Below are 20504 nucleotides of genomic sequence, written 5' to 3' on the forward strand. Positions count from 1 at the left end.
GTGTAACAGCTGTCTCTTCTACCAGACTGTCGGTTCCATGAAGGCAAGCATCATTGTCTGTTTTTTCACTTTCAAATTTTCAGTTACTAGCGTGATGCCCAAGACAGAGGAGGCACCTGAACACATGCTGAACAGATGGAAGAGTTTCAAGTACACGAATACGCAGCCAAATAAGAAGAGGGGGGACTATTACTCCATACTGTACAGTCTGGCTGGAATTCCCCACCTCTTAAAACTGGAGCCAAATCTAGCATAACTTTTCTTGCAGCAAAAAGCAGCAAGTAGCTTCAAAGACCCTTATCCTTAGGGTGAATCCTGAGTCTTGAATCCACCAGCTGGTGGCCCACTGGAGGGCGAGAGTGGACATCCTTGCGGAGACTGACTTCAGTGCTGGCCTGTTGTCAGCTCCTCACCACTGGAGAGGAAGCTTTCCCACCTTACCACAGCAACCTGATCACGCCACGATGTGGGTTTTATTCAGTCCTCATACATTCTACAAAACTGTGAGAACAACTGGTTGGAAGACTCTGGAAGAAAATGTTGAGACAGTCTAGAGTCACCCTCCCCCTAGACTCGAACACGATACAAAACCTGGGCAGTAGGGGGCAGCAGAGACTCACTGTCCTGGACTATTCTGAGCTAAAGGACTTTTTTCTGTATCCTTGCTTTATTCAAGGTGAGTTATTACGGATCCCTGATTGCCTACTCCTTTTCATCTTTCATAAAAATGCTCTGATTCTCCCATTTTGCAAAAGGCGGAGGGAGCCTCAGATATGGAGAGGGCTTCTTGACCTTTGCTCTTATGAAGGAAGTAGGACAGGCCGCTGATGGAAATCTCGAATAAGAGATTTCACTGAAAAGATCTCTGGAATCTCCACTAAGTCTGGGGAGCCTTGCCAATCCCATGAATCGACACGGCTGCCACCGTTGATGGCAGGAGGTCCTGGGACACTAAGAATGTAAACTGTGCCCACAATGCCTTGGCATAAGCCGCTGTGTGGCACAACCATTTATCTCCATGGGGTGGCACCGGCTGATGGCCCATGCATCACTTCCACCACAGCAGAGATGGACTGTGACCATTATGCCGGAGACAAATGTTCTCAATTATCCTCAGTTGACACCCTCATCGGAAGACGGTTCTCTGACATGTGATGGAATCCTAATGAAATGCATAGACTCGGAAGCTTGCAGACAGCAAGCTGCTGCTAAGAAAGAGGCATTTTATCTGTCAGGTTCATTTAGGCCTGAGGATGCCACGTCCTCAGCACAGAGGCAGCCACACGTGTTCACAAGGAACTCCTCACCTAGTTGGTGCAGCTACATGAGCTGTCAAGGCTTTTGTTTTTAATATGTATTTATTTGGCTGTACAGGGCATTAGTCACGGCACACGGGATCTTTTTAGCTGCGGCAAGTGGGATCTAGTTCTCTGACCAGGGATGGAACCTGGGCCCCCTGCATTGGGAGCACAGAGTCTTAGCCATTGCACCACCAAGGAAGTCCCAAGCTGTCAAAGTTTTACTGTTCAGGAACAGTCCCTGTTCTAACCAGCATTCTCTTCTTATACTGTGCATTGTGAATACAGTCCCCATATGCTCATAGAAAAGTTAATCTCATTTATCCCTACTCATATTTATCTTTTCATGTTAATAAACACTGTCAAATACCTAACTTGGTGAAGGAAAATATTTTTCTAAAAAAGAAGAACATTAAATGAACAACTAAACTAAGCCCTGGCTGCAGATGACACCTGGATAAAAATGACCAGGGGAGCCCCCAGAAACATAAATACTTTTCCTTACCAATGATCCTTGAAATTAAATTGAATCTGTGTGTGTGTGACACTTTCCACACAGCAGATGGAAGCGAAAGAAATACTGAAATTCATCACCTGAAGATGAGATGAACATCCACCAGTTATTTTCAGTTCCTGACATAAGACCAATCAAATAGATCTTTCATCTTCCTAAATGGTTTCTTTTCTTTTTCTCGACTCATTCATTCTGTAACAAAAATCCAGGTTTATCGTATTTTTGAGGAAGGATGTATAGCAGAACCATGAGCTCACGCATGGCTTTGAAACACATCCATATTTAGAGAAAAACAAACATGGTTACATCCTTCTTATTCTTCTCCCTGCAAAAACGATGGCTCGAGTATTATTAGTTTGACACTTTGGAGGGACTGATGCGTCTCCTCCTTTGAAGGCTCTTCTGAATTACACAGTAGATCAAGAAAACAGCTCCCGAAGGTGGCCAGACAGAGTGCTTTCACCTTCAGGTCTGACTTTAGTTTAATGCTAGAGGTGCAGGACCGAAGCGAGCACGGAGCATGTGAAGGAAGGAGCACCATAAAGGCTCCTCCCCAGGTGGTCCTGCTGGCACTCACCCTTCCTCTCACCAGACATATATGAGTACATGTCCTATACTCTTATAAGAGTTATATGTCTTATACTCACCAAGTAACACCAGACTCTCCAAGTGCAGGCAGACAAAGAGCCAGAAGATGATTCTCCACGCAGAGAGCGGATGAGCCACCGGCTCCCTGTGACCACCTCCTTGCCCTGAGTTCCCTGTTACTGTATCTAGATTCCACAGGGGCAACTCTCCTTTTTATATTTCCAACCGAAGTCTGGGATCCAAATCCATCTCCTTATTTTCCATTAGCTCAACTGAAACAAGGGAGCAGTGAATGATTTTTTTTTTTTTTTCTAAATTAAGAACTTCACTAGAGATTAGTGAGGCAATAGCAAGAAATCAAAAGATCCAAAGACCCTGTGCAAGGTAGGTAGGTCTACAAGTATAACGTGCTAACTCCTAAGACTAAACGTGAATACGTGTACAATAAAAAGCACGCACATCAAATAATTCTAATTACATAAAAGTGTCCTGCATACTATAAAGTGATATTCAAATGTGTTAGCAAGTACTAAGACCATGTGTTTTTAGCTACATTTGAAGACTTTCCTGGTGATCCAGTGGTGAAGACCTCTTGCTTCACGGCTTCGAGCGCTGATAAGGGAACTGAGATCCTGCAATGCCAGTGTAAACGGTTCCCGATGAACTGAGCTCCTGCTATATGCTAGGCATTAGTCTGGGTGTCTTCCTGCGCTCATCTCTATTACCTATTAACAACACACAACAAAGTAGTTGCTGACAATTGCAGGGCAGTTAGAAGGTAGCTTGCCCTTTAATTGCCCGACAAAGGGGACCCATGAATTCCCCCTAAGAGAGAGGTTCTCAAACTTCAGTGATGTAAGAAGGATAAGGGTGTAAAATCCAGACTTTCCGACTCTAACTCAGAAATCTGACCTAGAAGGACTAGGTTTGTAAAGCTTCAGGATTTCTCTCTTAAGCAACGACCTCAAAGGATGCTGGTGCCGGAGGCCCATTCATCAGACCTTGAGGAATGATGGAGTCTTGAATTCACGGTCCCACCAGACCATGGGACGTGAGCTGTTCACCTCGGACTTAACAGAGAGACCATGTGGGGCTTGGTCCCTCTCCCATCACACCAGGGCCATCTGCATACACATGTTGGAGCATAAAAATGCCACTGTGGAGGCACTATCCTGGAAGAGGTGCCATGTGTTTTAGGACTTCTCATCTCTTCAATTAGGCAACGTCGATAATTTGTTTAGAACAAGAGGGAACCAGGGTGTGAGATGCAAACTAGAAAAATGAAACCTGCCTTTACTGCAGGAGCCATAACCTCCACCCTCTGACCTGTGAAAGGGCACCGTTAACAGCAAACCAGCTGACTCCACAACACTGAGAAAGATCAGAAGGCATTAACTGTTTCAAGCCACGTAAATGAGCACGATGCCAATAAACTCCAGCTATTAGGAAACAAGTCACACCCTGCATACAAACGTCTTCAACCAACAGAAGAGACAAGGAAAGAAAACTTGAACTGAACTCTACAAAAAAGGAGGAAACAAACACTTGGTATCTGACTTTCTCCCATCACCAGGGCTAGGGCAGCCTGTTGCTGCTTCACAGATGAACATATTGAATCTCTGCCAAGTGAGGTGACTTGATGTTGGGAAAGGATTAACAAAACCTTTCCCTTTCTGCATGAGAATTTGACCTTGCGTTGACCTTCTATCTCTGTTTCCCCTGGAAACTTGATAAAGATAGAATGTCAGCTATGTTACTAAGCAACACTGCTCATGATAAAAATGACCCTGGATAGTTACACTACAACTGGACAGACAACAGCTGTAAATGAAGACTAAATGCCTGTTGGAGGCCACCATCATTTTGGACTTCTCTGAGTGCTATGACTACCGATCGGGCCCAAGTCTTGCGGGAACCCTAGAAGTTAGGCAGATGGAGCTGTCACAGGAAATACTGGCTCCTGTGGGACACGCAGCTTTTAAGCTAGAGGAACTCCTCCACCTGCCCCCTGTGGATCTTGTTTCTTCACACCTGAGCTGTCACCCGAGGTAGGAGGGGGCAGTGATGGGCCCTGGATGCTGCGTGGACTGCTGTCTACACTGCCGGGAACAGAAATGGAACATGGAACAGAAATGCCCACACTGCCCTGCTTACAACCTTCCTGACAGTCTCCAGTGGAGTGGAAGGGTGCCAGGTGTGGCCTCTGATGGTCTCAGTGAGACCCTGAGCACATGCCCCGGTGAGCAGTGCCCTTGCCCAAAGCCACACTCCTGGGAGATGACAGGGCCAGAACTCAGTCAGCTGGCTGCCTTCAAGAGAAACACTTTCTGTTTAATTGCAGGGCCCAAAACTTTTCTCCTGAAATAACTGTATTCTGGCCCAAGAGACTGGTGCAGCTGGTGCAAGGCCCTGCCAGACCTGCTTTTCCCCTTCAGTGCCACGCGAAGTCCCTAGATTTGGAAGCATCTATTTCATCCTGCCTGCCCACCTTAACAGCTGAGTCACTGAGCTTCACTGCTAGATGGTTCTCTCAGCTCTTTGCAGGAAACCCCCTCAGCAGGAAGCCCCTTTTCTTGTCACTTTAGCAAAGTGACATTGTAACTAACTTTTAAACCCAGCACCCCCATGACCTACTCATCTCTGGCCCGAACACAGTTTTCAGATCTATTGATAGATAGATAATACTCTGCCTAACATGTTGGTGGTTTCTGTTGATCAAAGAAGTAGGAATGAAGAATAAGTAATTAACGAAGCAGATCTCTGCCCTAGCTTCCCCTTCAGTAATCTTCAGAAATAACTGTGTGACCAAGATAACATCTAGAGGAAGACCACAAGGAGTCGACAAGGCTGCACACAAGTCTGCGTATGGGGGGATGGTGAGGACTCTGACCCCCATCTTAGTGATTAACTCAGGTTACTTCCTTGTTTCCCTCTAAAAGCTTTCAAGGCTTAGCTGAATCTTCAGAGGTGGGTTTTGGGGGAACAGTGAGTCAACCATCTCCCCAGATTGCTGGCATTCTGGTCAAAGGTACCTTTCCTTTCTATCAACATCTGTGAGAACTGATTTTGTAAAGCAGCGAGCAGTGGAACCTGACTCATTAGGTAACAGGAGAGACTTCTTTAAACACAATGATACCCTGGTTCAAACCTTTGAGATGGCTCAATGATGGCTTCAGGCTGAAGGGTAGTGGTGACGTCACATCTGATCCCCAAACTGAGGTGACTATTACCCATGAGCCCAGACAGGTACTCAAGCTCTCCCCTTGTCTGGGGTGACAGCTCTGGCATGGCAGGGGTCCCCTGATGACCCCTACCCCAACACTGAAATGATCTTGCAGAAGTTTCCCTCTGCAGGACCTTGTGAGGCTACTAAAACGTGAGGCTACTAACACCTGAGCCCACACAGGTCCTCCCGACCGGAACGGTGGATGCGTCATTCCTTCCCAAACTCCCCTTCCTTTGCTCTCAGCAAAAATATTCAGATGGAAATCGGGACAAATGATATTGCCTCTCTTCCTCAGCCTTCTTCTTCACAACTCTGAGCACATCCCTATTATACCACAAGGAACTGTGGTGTTGGAGAAGACTCTTGAGAGTCCCTTGGACTGCAAGGAGATCAGACCAGTCCATTCTAAAGGAAATCAACCCTGAATATTCATTGGAAGGACTGATGCTGAAGCTGAAGCTCCAATACTTTGGCCACCTCATGTGAAGAGCTGACTCATTGAAAAAGACCCTGATGCTGGGAAAGATTGAGGGCAGGAGGAGAAGGGGGTGACAGAAGATGAGATGGTTGGATGGCATCACCGACTCTATGGACGTGACTTTGAGCAAGCTCCAGAAGATAGTGATGGATAAGCGTGGTGTGCTGCAGTTCATGCAGTTCAAGACTCAGACTCGACTGAGCGACCGAGCAACAAGAGTAAGCACCACCCCTCCCTCAAGCGGTCCAGCACCCAGTCCTCACTGTCACAACCTCCAGCCCAAAGTTGGGCACAAATGGTGATGAATAAGGCGACATGAAACACGGGCACAGCAGCCATGCGCTCTTTTGCGTGACCTGGACCACTGGATCAGCTTCATCTAAACTGTAATTTTAGGTCAGTATCTTGATTAACAGCAGAACATGGGCCACTTTTTCGTGCTTCCCTGTCCCATTCACTAAGCCTGATAAAGAGCTTGCCTTGCCAACCACCAAGTGACAAGTTTATCAGTTCAGTTCAGTCGCTCCGTCGTGTCCGACTCTTTGTGACCCCATGGACTGCAGCACGCCAGGCCTCCCTGTCCATCACCAACCCCCGGCGCTTGCTCAAATTCATGTCCATAAAGTCAGTGATGCCATCCAAAGACCCTGATGATGGGAGAGGTTGAAGGTGGGAGGAGATGGGGACAACAGAGGATGAGATGGTTGGATGGCATCACTGACTCAATGGACATGAGTTTGAGTACACTCTGGGAGTTGGTGATGGACAGGGAGGCCTGGCATGCTGCAGTCCATGGGGTTGCAAAAAGTCAGACTTGACTGAGCGACTGAACTGAACTGATTCCGGTCCATTTTAGTTCACTGATTCCTAAAATGTCAGTGTTCACTCTTGCCATCTCCTATTCGACCACTTCCAATTTACTTTGATTCATGGACCTAACATTCCAGGTTCCTACGCAATATTGTTCTTTACAGCATCAGACTTTATTTCTATCACCAGTCACATCCACAACTGGGTGTTGTTTTTGCTTTGGTTCTGTCCCTTCATTCTTTCTGGAGTTATTTCTCCACTGATCTCCAGCAGCATATTGGGCACCTACTGACCTGGGGAGTTCATCTTTCAGTGTCATATCTTTTTGCCTTTTCATACTGTTCATGGGGTTCTCAAGGCAAGAATACTGAAGTGGCTTGCCATTCCCTTCTCCAGTGGACCACGTTTTGTCAGAACACTCCACCACGACCCCTCTGTCTTGGGTGGCCCTAAACAGCATGGCTCATAGTTTCACTGAGTTAGACAAAGGCTGTGGTCCTCTGTCTAATCAGTTTGATTCGTTTTCTGTGATTGTGGTTTTCATTCAGTCTGCCCTCTGATGGATAAGGATAAGAGGCTTATGGAAGCTTCCTGCTGGGAGAGACTGACTGTAGGGGAATCTGGGTCTTGTTCCGAAGGGCGGGGCCATGCTCAATAAATCTTCAATACAATTTTCTGTTGACGGGCAGGGCTGCGTTCCCTCCCAGTTTTTTGACCTGAGGCCAAACTATGGTGAAGATAATGAAGAAAATGGGATCTCCTTCAAAAGGTCCCGTGTATGCACTGCCATACTCAGTGCTCCTGATCCTGCAGCAGGCCACTGCCGACCCACGCCTCCGCCAGAGCCTCCTGGACACCCACAGGCTAGTCTGGGTCAGTCTCTAGCGGGGTCACTGCTCCTTTCTCCTGGGTCCTGGTGCGCACAAGGTTTTGTCCGTGCCCTCCAAGTCTGTTTCCCCAGTCCTGTGTTCTGGCGGCTCTATGGTGGGGTTAATGGCGACCTCCTCCTAGAGGGCTTATGCCACACCCAGCTCTGCTGCACCCAGAGCCCCTGCCCCTGCAGCAGGCAACTGCTGACCTGTACCTCCACAGGAGACACTCAAACCCTCAAAGGCAGGTCTGGCTCAGCCTCTGTGGGGTCTCCTGGTGCACACAAGGTTTTGTTTGAGTCCTCCGAGGATCTCTGGTGGGTATGGGGTTTGATTTTTAAATGTGATTTTGCCTCTCCTACCATCTTGCTGTGGCTTCTCCTTTGTCCCTGGACATGGGGTATCTTTTTTTGGTGGGAACTAACATTATCCTGTCGATGGTTGTTCAGTAGCAAGTTGTAATTTTGGAATTCTTGCAGAAGATGAGTGCGCATCCTTCTACTCCACCACACAGATTCTAAATCAATGGCTCCAATGTTATTCAGACATGACATTGTGCTAAATGCTCTTAAAATCCTATCTCCAGCCGTGTCTGGCTCTCCTTGTCTGCTCAGGACAGGCAGAAGTGAACAAGGAAGAAGAAAGTGACACAGAGAATGAAGACTTGAGAAAGGAACCCACTAGAAAGTGCTGGTGGAGCCAAACAGCCAGTTAAAATCAAAGAATTCATTACTTCACAGTGACTCAGTGACAGAGAACTTTAGACCCATTTTACAGAAGGGAAAGCTGAGGCCTGGAGAAGTGTCTTGAGTGCTAGGTAGGAGTGAGCTGGATCTCAAACCCAAGTGCTTTTGCGTTATGCCACAGTCACCAGTTGTGACTCTCAGCAAAGTACCAAAATTAGTTTTTAGCAAACGATTTTGTTATATATTTCAGCATCTTAAAATAATTTGCTTCATTTCTAAGACAAAATATTTTTTTCCCAAGAGAATGAAAATAAAAGTGTCAAATGTGGAGAGAAACTAATCCTCTCACACACTGTTGCTTGAAATTATAAATAGGGATAACTTTTGGGGAACAAAATTGGACACTGTTAAAACATGTAAAATGTGCACATACCCTTCAAAAAGCAATTTCACTGAAACAGTTGTATACATGCAAAAAAGACACATGAGGACACTAACCTCAAAACTATTTATAACATCAAAAAATTAGAAGCAATCGAAATGACCGTGACTGAAAATATTAAAGTAAGTTCATACAATGGAATACCATGCAACAATTTTATGAAGAAAGAAAATGAATGATCCATTAAAAAATGTCTGTCCATGATTTGTTGATTTTATTTATAAGACTTAAAGTGTCCTATATAAAGCATTTCAAATAGTTCCTGGCAAAGAGTGAACATTAGGAAAAATTTATCAAAATGTTACAGTATATACATTTAACTATGATTTAAAATGCATGAAAAAAATGTTGTTTAGTCATTCAGTTCTGTCCAAGTGTTTTGCGACCCCATGGACTGTAGCCCGCCAGGCTCCTCTGTCCATGGGATTTTGCAGGCAAGAATACTGGAGTGGGCTGCCATTCCCTTGACCCCGGGATTGAACCCACGCCTCTTGCATCTCCTACACTGTCAGGTGGATCCTTTACCACCGAGCCACTGGGGAAGCCCAAAAGAGGAATATGAATTAAATGGTAAACAGTAGCTTTGTTTGGGAAGTGGGATTACATAGGCTTTTTTTTTCTTTCAATAAATTTGTATTGCCTGAATATTTTAATTATTTTTGTATTGAAAATAAAGATATTCTTTCTATAAAATGAAGAAAACATTATTATTCAGAAAAGAACATTCTCCTTATGCATAGAATTCGGTCTAGGAATACTAAGCATTCCAAATTTCTATGATGGACTAAATATTTTAGAAATGTATTAAATTTCTGGCAGTGTTACCCATTCAGAGGATATAAGTGAGGGAGTGGAAGGAAGAGAAAACAGATCATGCCACATATGTTGGGGGGTGAAAAAAAAAAAAAAACAGCTATTTCATCTCCCCTGAAAATCTGAAATTCTGGCCTGGAGCCTTAAAGTCGCTCAGAGCCAAAAGAGGAGGTGAAGGGCCACCCTAAGTCCCTGCCATCCCTTGACAGACATTTCACAGCTGATGCTGCAGACGCATTCTGCAGGGTCCTCCTGTCACACTCAGGCCAGGCAAGGCTTGGCCTGGTTGTTGCCTGCAGGAGTGCAAATCCAAAGGTGGATCCAAACCGTGAGAGTGATAACGATGCAATAGGCAACCAGCAGGCTTTCTAAAGCCTAAGGCTCTGCAAACTTTCTTCCAAACCTGTAAAATCTGGAACCTAAATCTCTAGGAAAACGAACAGGATGTGTTGCTGCACAGAACGTTTCTGGGTTTTGTGTGTCACCTATGTCCTTGGCCACCCTAAGGGACAACGTAATGAACTCTGTGAGTCCTGACGTTTTTTTCCTAACTCAGAAGGAAGTACTATCTGTTATTTTCTTTTATTTTACATCTCAGTTGATTGCTCAGTATAATCAGAACTAAATTCAGTGAGGATGACAAAAGGGGAGTTTGTATTTTTGGACAAGATTTTAAGAGGAATGCTTTAGCACAAAGTATAAAGTGCTCTGGGGTTTTTGAAAAGTTGCTCATTACAATTTCCTTTTATTCCTCTTAATCCTTTTTTAAAACTGGGACTAAATGTTGAAATATTTTTGTCATTTATTGACAGAATAATGAACTTACTGATATGATCAGAGCAAACTCTAGGACTGGAAATCCTAGGTCCACGGGTCACAGAGAAAAGCAGACGACCTGGTTCATCTGAGAGTGAGAAGCCAGAGCACAGTGCTGCCCAGGTCTGACTGACCCACAAGAAAGCTTCAAGGAAGGACAGGTAATGAGATTCTTATTCTTATCCCAGACTTGACCTCACAGGAAAGCAGTCCACACCTCAACTACAGCTCCAACCACACTGAATGGCAATTTATCTGCTCATGAGGGTTTCTCTCTCCAAGCTTTCTCCAGGTGAAGAATGATACCTAATGCACGTAAGTACCTGTTGTGTCTTACACATGGCCAGGTGGCTGAGTTATTTCTGTTCCCTGACCACAAACTATATTTTGCATGCAAGCTGCCAACTTCAGTCTGCAAGGTCAGATTCAAGGGAGAACACAGGGGCCATGAAGAAAGGAGGAGGAGATAATGACAGTCTCTGAAGGTAAAATTCCATAACCCTTTACCTCAGGACAGTGGAAAAGTAATAAAAAGTACTCTGGCCTGTCCCAAGCTTGCTCTCCCTCAGCTCCTCAGGGCAGGAGAGGGTTAATAAATGTACCTCACGTGCACCTGACCCTCCAAGCAGTAATTTTTATCACTGCAAATCCTTACAGGATTGTGAGCATGTTGCAGCTTCCAGAACATTCTCAGGCATATTCCCTCACTTGACGCTCCTCACAGCCATCCCAGGGGACAGGACAGAGCCGGAGTTCAATTCTAGGAGCTAGACGCGGACATGAACTGCAGCACTCAACTACCAGTCAGGGAAAGTTACTAATCTCATTTAGCCTCATTTTACCTATAAAACGGAGTTAATATTTACCTCATGGAATGTTTGTGAAGATCAAGTAATATCGAGAAAATCAAAGTCCCTGGGAAATACTACGCGCTCCACAAGTAAATATGACTTTCCTTCCTTTGACGCTGGAGTCCTTCCCTGGGACGATGCCTCTGTCAGAATCCACAGCCACTGTCCTGCAGAAGGCCTCCCAGCTGTCTGCTCGCTTGGGGTGCACATGGCAACCCCCGCCCGGGACAGAAGCAGACTGGCGGCCACCCCCGTGTCAGAGGGGAGCCCCGGCTGGGCTGCCTGAGTGACCCTGCGTCCTGTGGGCCCTGGGACACAGGTCCGGCCACCAACCCTGCACCCTCCTGCGTGTGTTCCCTCCACGGCGAACCTTTTCCTTATTTTCTCAATTTTTGGACACTGGCCTCACATCCATCCTTGAAACTTTTTTTATGTCTCTTCTCCCCAAAGGATTATGGAACAAGGGCAGGCCAATCTAGCAGAAAGTCCCTGCACAGGCTTCCCCAACATCTTCTCCTTTCTCCCCACCTCCTTCAACCTGCACACCTCTAACCAACTCTCAATGAGCAAAGCTTAGAGCATTTCCTTTCTACTTTCAGGAAAAGCACTGTATAAACTGTGATTCTGGAACCAAAGTACCTGAGTTCAGTTCCATCTCCACCTCTCACTCTCTGCTGTGACTTCAGGAAGTACTTAATCTCTCTTTCCCTTAGCTCCATCCTTTGTAAGGGGGGATAACAATACAACTTGGGGGGATTCAATGAGGCACATGATAGGAGCGCAACAAAATCAGTTCTCTTCTATCTTATGTATGTATATAAATGCATCTGGAAGGTTATGCACAGAATAGTTTATACTGGTGTCCTTCAGGGAACATATGAAGGAGAACTTTTCTTTGATATAAACTTGTACCATTTTACAAGCATATATTGTTTTTGTAATTTAAACACACTTTTAACAAGAATATTCTTGGGTATGGTAAAGAAAAGGAAAGAAGCAGGGGGAAGGGAGGTGGACCAGCCCACTTTGCCTGGGAGGAATAAAGGAGGGCTCTGCTTGTTACTGAAGACTCTTCAAAGCTGTCTCAATTTCCCCATTTCTCCAATGTCTCATGAGACACAGACTGCAGCAAGCAAAGGTCTGTTTTATTAGCTTCTATGCAAGAGTCCCCACGGGGCTATTTACCTTTTCCGCATAACCTAAAACTTCAGTACTATGCACGGTCAAAAAAAGAAAAAAACGTATCCTTTTTTGGTAAGAGTTATAGTATCAGCATACCAAGAGGAATGCTGCCTACTCCTTCTGTGTAGCCAAGACATTCATTTAGCCACTCTACACTTCTGACTTTTTCAAAGGGGGAGAATCCTCTTGTTCCTAATTGTCCTCACATCACTTCTGATGAGTAAAAACCTATCAGCTCACAAAGCTTCATTTCTAGAGAATCGTCTACTCTATAGAGCATGTTCTATGAAAATTTATTTTCAAATTGCGAACTCTTATATTGCTTCTATGAGTCTTCTGGGCCCTACCCAGACAAACATAGCTATTCCTGCTGGAAACTATGAAAATGTAATATTTTCCCCACCTTATTAATACCTCTGCTAATAAAGGTCCTGCCAACCAAGCATGTTCTTCTGAACAGTTCCCCTCACTGTATTTGCAATCCCACACTTACCCCAAGGAACTGGATCTGCTATAAAGGAAGATGTCAGAAAGGACCCCCAAGAAAGTGGCTTACCTTTCTCGTGGCTGCTTGATGGTGGGGGTGGGGAAGTGACCGGTTTAGACTTGTCATAGTTGTTAAAGCTCTGGCTCCGTCGGTTGTTAGCAGTGGCTGACCCTCCGCGTGTCTTGGCCTCGCTGCCTGCAGCGGATACCCTCGCGGTAGGACCTGGAAGTCTAAAATGCAAAAGCAACGGAGTCATTGCTTCAGTCTCAGGAAAACAGCAGCATCTCAGAAGAAGGAACTGCAGCCATGCAAGAGGTGAGAGAAACCATTCAAGACATCGGATCTGTGGTGGCTTGCTAGTCCAAGGACTCAGTGAGACCACCACAAACATCTAGGCTATAATGACCTCAGTCCAAAGGTAAAGTATGGGCTGTTTTCCTTTGAGCACAGAAAGAGAAATATACGACTATGTTTGCTGGAGTTCCCTGGTGGCCCAGTGGTTAGGATTCTGGGCTTTCAATGCCATGCTCCCTAGTTCAATCCCTAGTCAGGGAACTAAGATGCCACAAGCCACACAGGATGACCAATAATAATAATAAAGCAAAGCTCATCTTCGTTTTTCTCCTGGATGAGTAATTTTAATTTTCAATAGGACCAAACCATGTCATCTCAAATTCTATCAAGAGTGGAACATAAAGCCCGGTTAAGACACTAAACTGTTTACTTTATGTGTGCATTTCTTCTGAAAGATATTGAAAATGGTTTTTTTGGTCATAATCTAGGGATGTTCAAGAAAAAGACTTAACTTATGATGGACATAAAAGGAACTGCTACCTCAGAACCTAACACATCTGCAATGAAAACTTATGGCCTGGATGGAAACATTTGTTCAGACATACATTTTCCTTCAACCACCTGACAACCTGTCTCCGTAGACATTACTCTGAGATTGAAGCCCAGCTTCTCTTAAGTAGATAGATAAAATCATATATTCCTTCTGTAAAATGAGCAGGAATCTGTTAGCCTAAAGACAAACACACACTTTCCCTTTAAATAAAACACTTCATTTTTGGGGTGGTTTGGGGAATAAAATCAGTAAACTAATCTTTAGTAATGTGTCTAAAGATATTACGGCCCATTCCCCAGAGAGTTACGGCTAAGACTCCCCAGATCAGAATTTTTGTTCAGGGACCACTGGGCAGACTGTTTCCAATCATTAAAGTTGAAAGATGAATAAATGATGAAATATTTAGTCATATCTTTCAGCTAAAACCCACTTAGCAGTGTTTAAAAGCCCCTGGAACCTCAGTTGACCAGCATTAGATTTAGTGATAAGTCTGAATTTTCATCTCATAAAGCTTTCAGCCTTCTCTTTCCACACAAATCTGTAAGCACCAAAGAAGTCTGCAGTCTGGAAGCATTTTAGATAGAAGCAGGCAAACACTTTAAACTTTTTTCTTGTTGGCTAAGCAAGAAAGATGGTTGTAGAGTAAGCAGAGAACATGAGCTGGTGTGAGAGGACTGTAAAATTCATACAGTCAAGAAAAAGCTGGCCCAGTTCCTTAACTGGGAGCTAGGAGAGAAGGAAGGGGGTGAGTTTTCCCCCAAAAAAGTGGCGGAGAGAAGACCTCACTTCTCACTACAGTAGGGGGATTTACCTCTCTGTTAAGTTTCCCCATCTCATTTGGAGAAGATAGTCACCCCGTGAAGACAGGCACAGAGTGGGATGCAGAACCAGCAATGTCAGTACCTGTGTTTGGGGACTAGAAGTGCCAGCTTAACCAATCAGAAGAGGCCCAGCAAAGGGATCTTGGTACCTCGAGGTTCTGATTCCAGTGCAAACAACATCCTGTAAAGCCTCCAAGATGGACAGTGTTATCTGAGGACTCACAGCCAGAGGTGGAGCTGCTGCAGGTGCTGACGTGGGGCTCCTCCAGGCTGGACTCTGCACGAGTTTTTTGCCCACAGATAGGCCTGGAAAAGGATGATGGACTTGTTCCAAGATGATGTCATAGTAACAGTTTTAAGTGGTGCAGGCTAACACAGGCCACAGCCGTTTATCCAGTGTGGAATTGGCAAAGAAAAGGGAAGCAAAAAGCATCGAGGAGGGAAAAGAGTTGCCAGAGAGGCCTCCCTGCTCTAACCTGGGACTGGACCACAGATTTTTCAGGGCAGCACAGAGCCTTTACAGAGGCAAGAAATCAGGAATGGATGGCATGGCCACATCTTTGAATGAGGTGGGCAACCCGGTCCTCTGTGAAGCAGTGTGATATAGTGGATAAAATGAGCTTTTTCCTTTCAAATACAGACATAATATGGGGCCAGTGTTATAATCTGAGACTCATATTCTGTGTTTGTCACTTTGGAATAATAGTAAAGTATCCCATGGGATAACTGTAAACTTGAAATGGGACTTAATGTCCAGCCTGCTGTTTAAGTACTCATTGCAGGTTGGTTCCCCTCCTCCTCCTCTCTGCTAAGCGTAGATTCCTAAAGGAACTGGACACGGTCATAAAGAAAACATGCAATGGTATAAAAAAAGAATCACACAAATAAAGAAGGAAATAGATTTAAGTTAAAGAAGCAGAAGAGACCTGGACAAAAATCCACACACAAGAGTTGGAGATCAACATTTCCAAAGGGGCATGGCAGGCTTTGGCAAACAGGATTCATCATTTCCCTAAGGAACAATGGAGAAGAACAACTCCTTCATCCAAGTATTTGTGACAAAGACTTACACCTGGGGTACCTCTGAGCCATCTGTGAGCTCCACTCCCCAGACTGAGACATCCTCAGTCCTGGATTAACTGAGACAGCTCTGGTTTCCCAGGTGCGGTCACCAGCATCTCCTCCTTGAGTCAGAACCCAGAGGTGCTACACAGATGGACCCATCCTTTAAACGGCTGCAGGTTGTGCCAAGTTTTCTGAGACCTGGAAGAGGAGGTCTGGAAGGCCTCAAGGGCAGCTGACATGGCAAATAAAGATGGGTAGCACATACCGAGCCATCAAAAGCCACCATAAAGCTCAAGCCAACTCACATCACTCTCTACCTCACCACCATCACACCCTAGTAAGAACAGCACCCTTAACTTGACCAAATGGGAAAACTGGATGGAGACCAAGTAACTCCTTCTGAGTGTCAGAAGGAATCCTTGTGAACACTGTACTTTAAAACTTGGGTTCTATTGTGAATGGAGTGGGACAGCTGCTTGCCCCAAAGCAAGCCCCTCCTTTCCTCTGAAACTTTCAGCAGAGTCTGCCCCACAAACTAAGGCCACAAGTGAATGTGTAGCGGGTAGGAAGTAAGGAAAAGAGCTTCAATTGGATCCACCCAGGAGGGAACCGAAACATCCCTTGGGATGAGTCAATCCACAACTCAATTCATTCAGACTGAATTGAAAGCGCAGGATTTCAAAGCCAAAGGTGTCCATAAGAACCAAAGATACCTGAGCCATCTGCATGAGGGCACTGGACTTCACAAACTGAAGAAGGGATATGCTATGTCTGTGTTCCTGAGTCCTTCCTTACCCCAATTCGTATGCTGAAATTGTAACGCCCGATGTGATGGTATTAGGGGGTTGATGAGGTCATTAAGCAGAGCCTCATGAATGAGATTAACACCCTTATAAACGAGGACCCAGAGCGCTAGCTCGCCTCTTCCACCATGCGAGGACAGAGCAAGAAGTCGGCAGCCCACAACCTGGACGAGGGAGCCTTTACCAGAATCCAACCAGGCTGGCACCTTGACCTTGGGCTTCCAGTCGCCAGAACTGTCAGCCATAAATTTCTGCTGCTTATAAGTCACCCAATCTGTGGTGCTTTATTATGGCAGCCCCAAAAGACCACCACAGGGTTCGAGCTTGGTCTTATTTAGATCTTAAGGGCTGATGGACTCTAGCTAAACTACATATGTGTTGATAAAAGAATATGAAAGGTGAGAAGTAATTCTGGTAAGGAAATAATGACCTTGGAAGTTGGTGGATGGTCAGGGAAGGTTCCAAATAAAAGCAACTCAGAGAAAGAATCGGTGTCTGGAATGTGAGTAGAGGGCAAGAAGATAAGGGGCAGAGGGCTTATGAAGAGGGAAGCTTACAGAAAAGCACAGAGGAAAGAAAGGGCTGGTGTGTGCTGGGTTTTGGGGGGGCAGTGCGGGAGGAAACGAGGCTAGAAAAGCAGGTGCGGCCAGCCTCAGCATCACACTATGAATACTGGACTTGGTCCGGTCCTCCAGCAAGGCAACAGTCATCCTGGAGGCTGAGAGTAGAGCTAGAGCTGAAAAGCAGAGTAGTTTCCAGTCTCCAATGATACAGGCTCCCAGCCAACCTTTTGAAGCTGATTCTTGTCAACATCCTTGCGCATCAGGACCACTTCTCTCCTGGCCTGGGAGCAGCTGCTATCTGTCCATTTAGCATCCTTCCAAAGCAGAGCTTCACTTTCACTTTTCACTTTGCTGCATTGGAGAAGGAAATGGCAACCCACTCCAGTGTTCTTGCCTGGAGAATCCCAGGGACGGGGAGCCCGGTGGGCTGCCCTCTATGGGGTTGCACAGAGTCGTACAGGACTGAAGTGACTTAGCAGCAGTAGCAGTAGCAGCAAAGCAGAGCTGGGTCTTGCTCATGGGGAACAGCAGCAGGTACCAGAACAGATGCTGCCCCGCAGTGCCCGACTCATCAGAACAAGCAGAGAGAGTGCAGCAAGTCAACCTCAAATCATCCACACCCTGCCTCCTCCAGAGTGCCGGAAGGTTCCAACAGCCCCATTGCGAGAGGGACTCTGCTTCCTGTGACCATTCCGGGTCTAGACAACAGTTACGAAATGAGAAGACACAGATGGGTTCTCTGAAACACGCATGTTGCTTTTTGAAAAAATGATGTTTAAGGGAAGAGGCGTAACAAAGAAGCAGAAGGAAAACCCTGCTGCTCTGGGAGCCCGTGGTCAATGTCTCCAACACGTATGTGCAGAGCCAAGTGGGCAGGGCGGTAAGGCTGTCATTCCTGGCACATAACCTGCGTGTGTGTTCTGGCTCCACTTGCTGTACTTGCTAATGAGAAGAAGAAAGTGGTTCTCCCACAAACCACTTCAAAGGCCAGGAGCAGATGTCCCACTCCCCATCCTGGAAAGATGGCAGCTTGTGTGCACGTGCTAAAGACCTCAGTGGGCAGAGGTCATAATCGGAGATGCTTTTTGCTAGACAAGATGATTAAATGCCAAGTCTCTCAACTCCACAGCATCTGCTTTTCAGCAGCTGGGTGGAGAGGACTGAACTATTAGCCACATTGATTCCTCTCCACCAGATGGTCATGTAGAGATCAGCCCTGTTGGACACCCCAGAGCTGGACCAGATCAGCTGAAATCATCAACAGTAGCCTATCTGCTAGTTACGGTGGACTGATACATGCCAGGCAGCAAAGGCCTGGCAATGGCTTTATTTAATCCACACAGCACTGTGAGTGAGGCAGAACTACTTTTTACCAACAAGGAAACACCAACTCATGGAGATTAACTAATCGGCCCAGGTAACATAGTAAGCGGTGAGCACAGGGTTTGCTAGGTTTGACTGCAAAGCTGCACTCTTAGTCACCAGGCTTCAAGCCTCCCACAGGTAGAATAAGCCTAAATACCTGAGGCTCACCAGGGATACCAAGATCTCTTATCAACACAACACAGTGATCAGAGGTGGAAATTCATGGAAATTCTTCATCCCTGTACCAGTTCCCTCCATCAGTTCCTTCCCTGTAGACTCAAGGTGAGGTTTCCCTCCCAGCTCAACACCCCTGGTGCCTGTCTCGGTGTCTGGCTCAGGCCGGTATTTGCACCTGAAAAGAGACTTATTTCCAGAGACTTCATCAGTATTTGCACCTGAAAAGAGGCTTATTTCTAGAGCTCTGGAAGAGGTGTCCAACTCAGCCAGAAGGGTAGGCAGGGCTGTTTCTTTTGGCAACCGAACTTTACTGCAACTCCCCGGTGGTGCCTGATCAGCTAAAATCTTTATTAAGATTTTGCTCAAGGCTAGTGGTGGGAAAGTGGGGGTGAGGAGAAGGCAAGGAGGAGTGTCAGGCAAATAATAGAAGAAGATGTCTTTGGTCAAGCAGGAGACGACAAGAGTGAACATCGACATTTTAGGAATCAGTGAACTAAAATGGGCTGGAATGGGTGAATTTAATTCAGATGATCATTATATATCACCCACTCAATGGACATGAGTTTGAGCAAACTCCAGGAGCTAGTGAAAGACAGGGAAGCCTGGTGTGCTTCAGTCCATGGGGTCGCAAAGTGTCAGACACGACTGAGTGACTGAACAACAACAACAATCCCTTTATCAGGCTCATCAGAAACAAAATGCATCCAAAAGGAAATCTAGGTGAGGGGCTGGGCTTGCCTAGTGGCTCAGAGGTAAAGAATTGCCTGCAATACAGGAGCTGCAGGAGAGGGTTTGATTCCTGGGTTCGGAAGATCCCCTGGAGGAGGAAATGACGATCTACTCCAGTATTCTTGCCTGAGAAATCCCATGGACAGAGGAGCCTGGCAGGCTGCAGTCCATAGCACCAGGACTCTGATAGAAAGCCAGAACTTGGCTTTGGGTCAGTTTGGAAGTCCTGTGCCCAGCACGCCTCCAGGGCAGCGCAGACAAGCCCATTATTCAGTTCTTCCTCTCTTCCCACCCCTCCCTGCAACTCCACCTCCTTCCATCATCTGGGACTGATAAGACATCATTCAGGGGATGCGCATGTGCTTTCAATTAGATTATTTCCCAACTAGCTCCTGTCTTCTCTCTCTTTCAGAACTAAGCACATCGTGGGAACAAACACCAGATTTCAGGTTTCCTCCACGATCCCCACCCCCTTCCTTTCCTGCGTATGGACTTTGCATGATACACACACACACACACACACACACACACACACAATGGGATCCCAGTTCACTGTGTGTGGGGGGGCAGTGGGCATCTATCTGGCTCGGGCCTCGTGCAGTTAGGGAAAGCAGTCGCTCTGTGGCACAGTGCTAAGGACTGCATGTCTGTGTTCCCTTCTCCCCAAATGCAGACATTGTCATGCCAGTGTGATGGATGTGGAGAGAGGTCTTGGGGAGGTGATGAGGTCATGAAGCTTACAGGGGAATAGCAGTTAGCCAAGATGGCGATAGTCAGGCTCTCTTGCCCCACATCCTATAAACAATGACTTGGCCTGGTTATGAAACGGCTATGGTCATTTATGGCAATGCGCACAAGTATCATGACGTACTAACTTGGCCACGTGCCACCTTTGTTCACGTGTACCTATATAAACACCACCTGAAGCAGCCCGTGCGTCTGCTGCAACGGCCACAGCAGAATAAAGCATGTCTGCAGTTCCTATGGCTCCTCTCATTTTCTTTCAGCTTCCCCACTCACGCCTTGCCTACCCTACGTTCGGCAATCAGCAAGACAAAGGTGGAGCTGCCTCAG

The 20504-nt window shown here is 46.1% G+C and overlaps 1 protein-coding gene across 4 annotated transcripts in view; it reads right to left on the minus strand.

Moving 5' to 3' along the window:
• The window catches only part of NAV2 (neuron navigator 2), a 423984-nt gene that overhangs the window by 213819 nt on the left and 189661 nt on the right, over positions 1 to 20504 (minus strand). For all 4 annotated transcript variants that reach the window (XM_070783121.1, XM_070783120.1, XM_070783122.1 and 1 more), the window contains one exon: positions 13130 to 13290. In XM_070783121.1, coding sequence (XP_070639222.1) covers positions 13130 to 13290 — 161 coding nt within the window. The remainder of the gene's footprint in view (positions 1 to 13129; positions 13291 to 20504) is intronic.

Source organism: Bos indicus, chromosome 29, assembly GCF_029378745.1.
Source record: "Bos indicus isolate NIAB-ARS_2022 breed Sahiwal x Tharparkar chromosome 29, NIAB-ARS_B.indTharparkar_mat_pri_1.0, whole genome shotgun sequence".
Lineage (NCBI taxonomy): Eukaryota > Metazoa > Chordata > Mammalia > Artiodactyla > Bovidae > Bos > Bos indicus.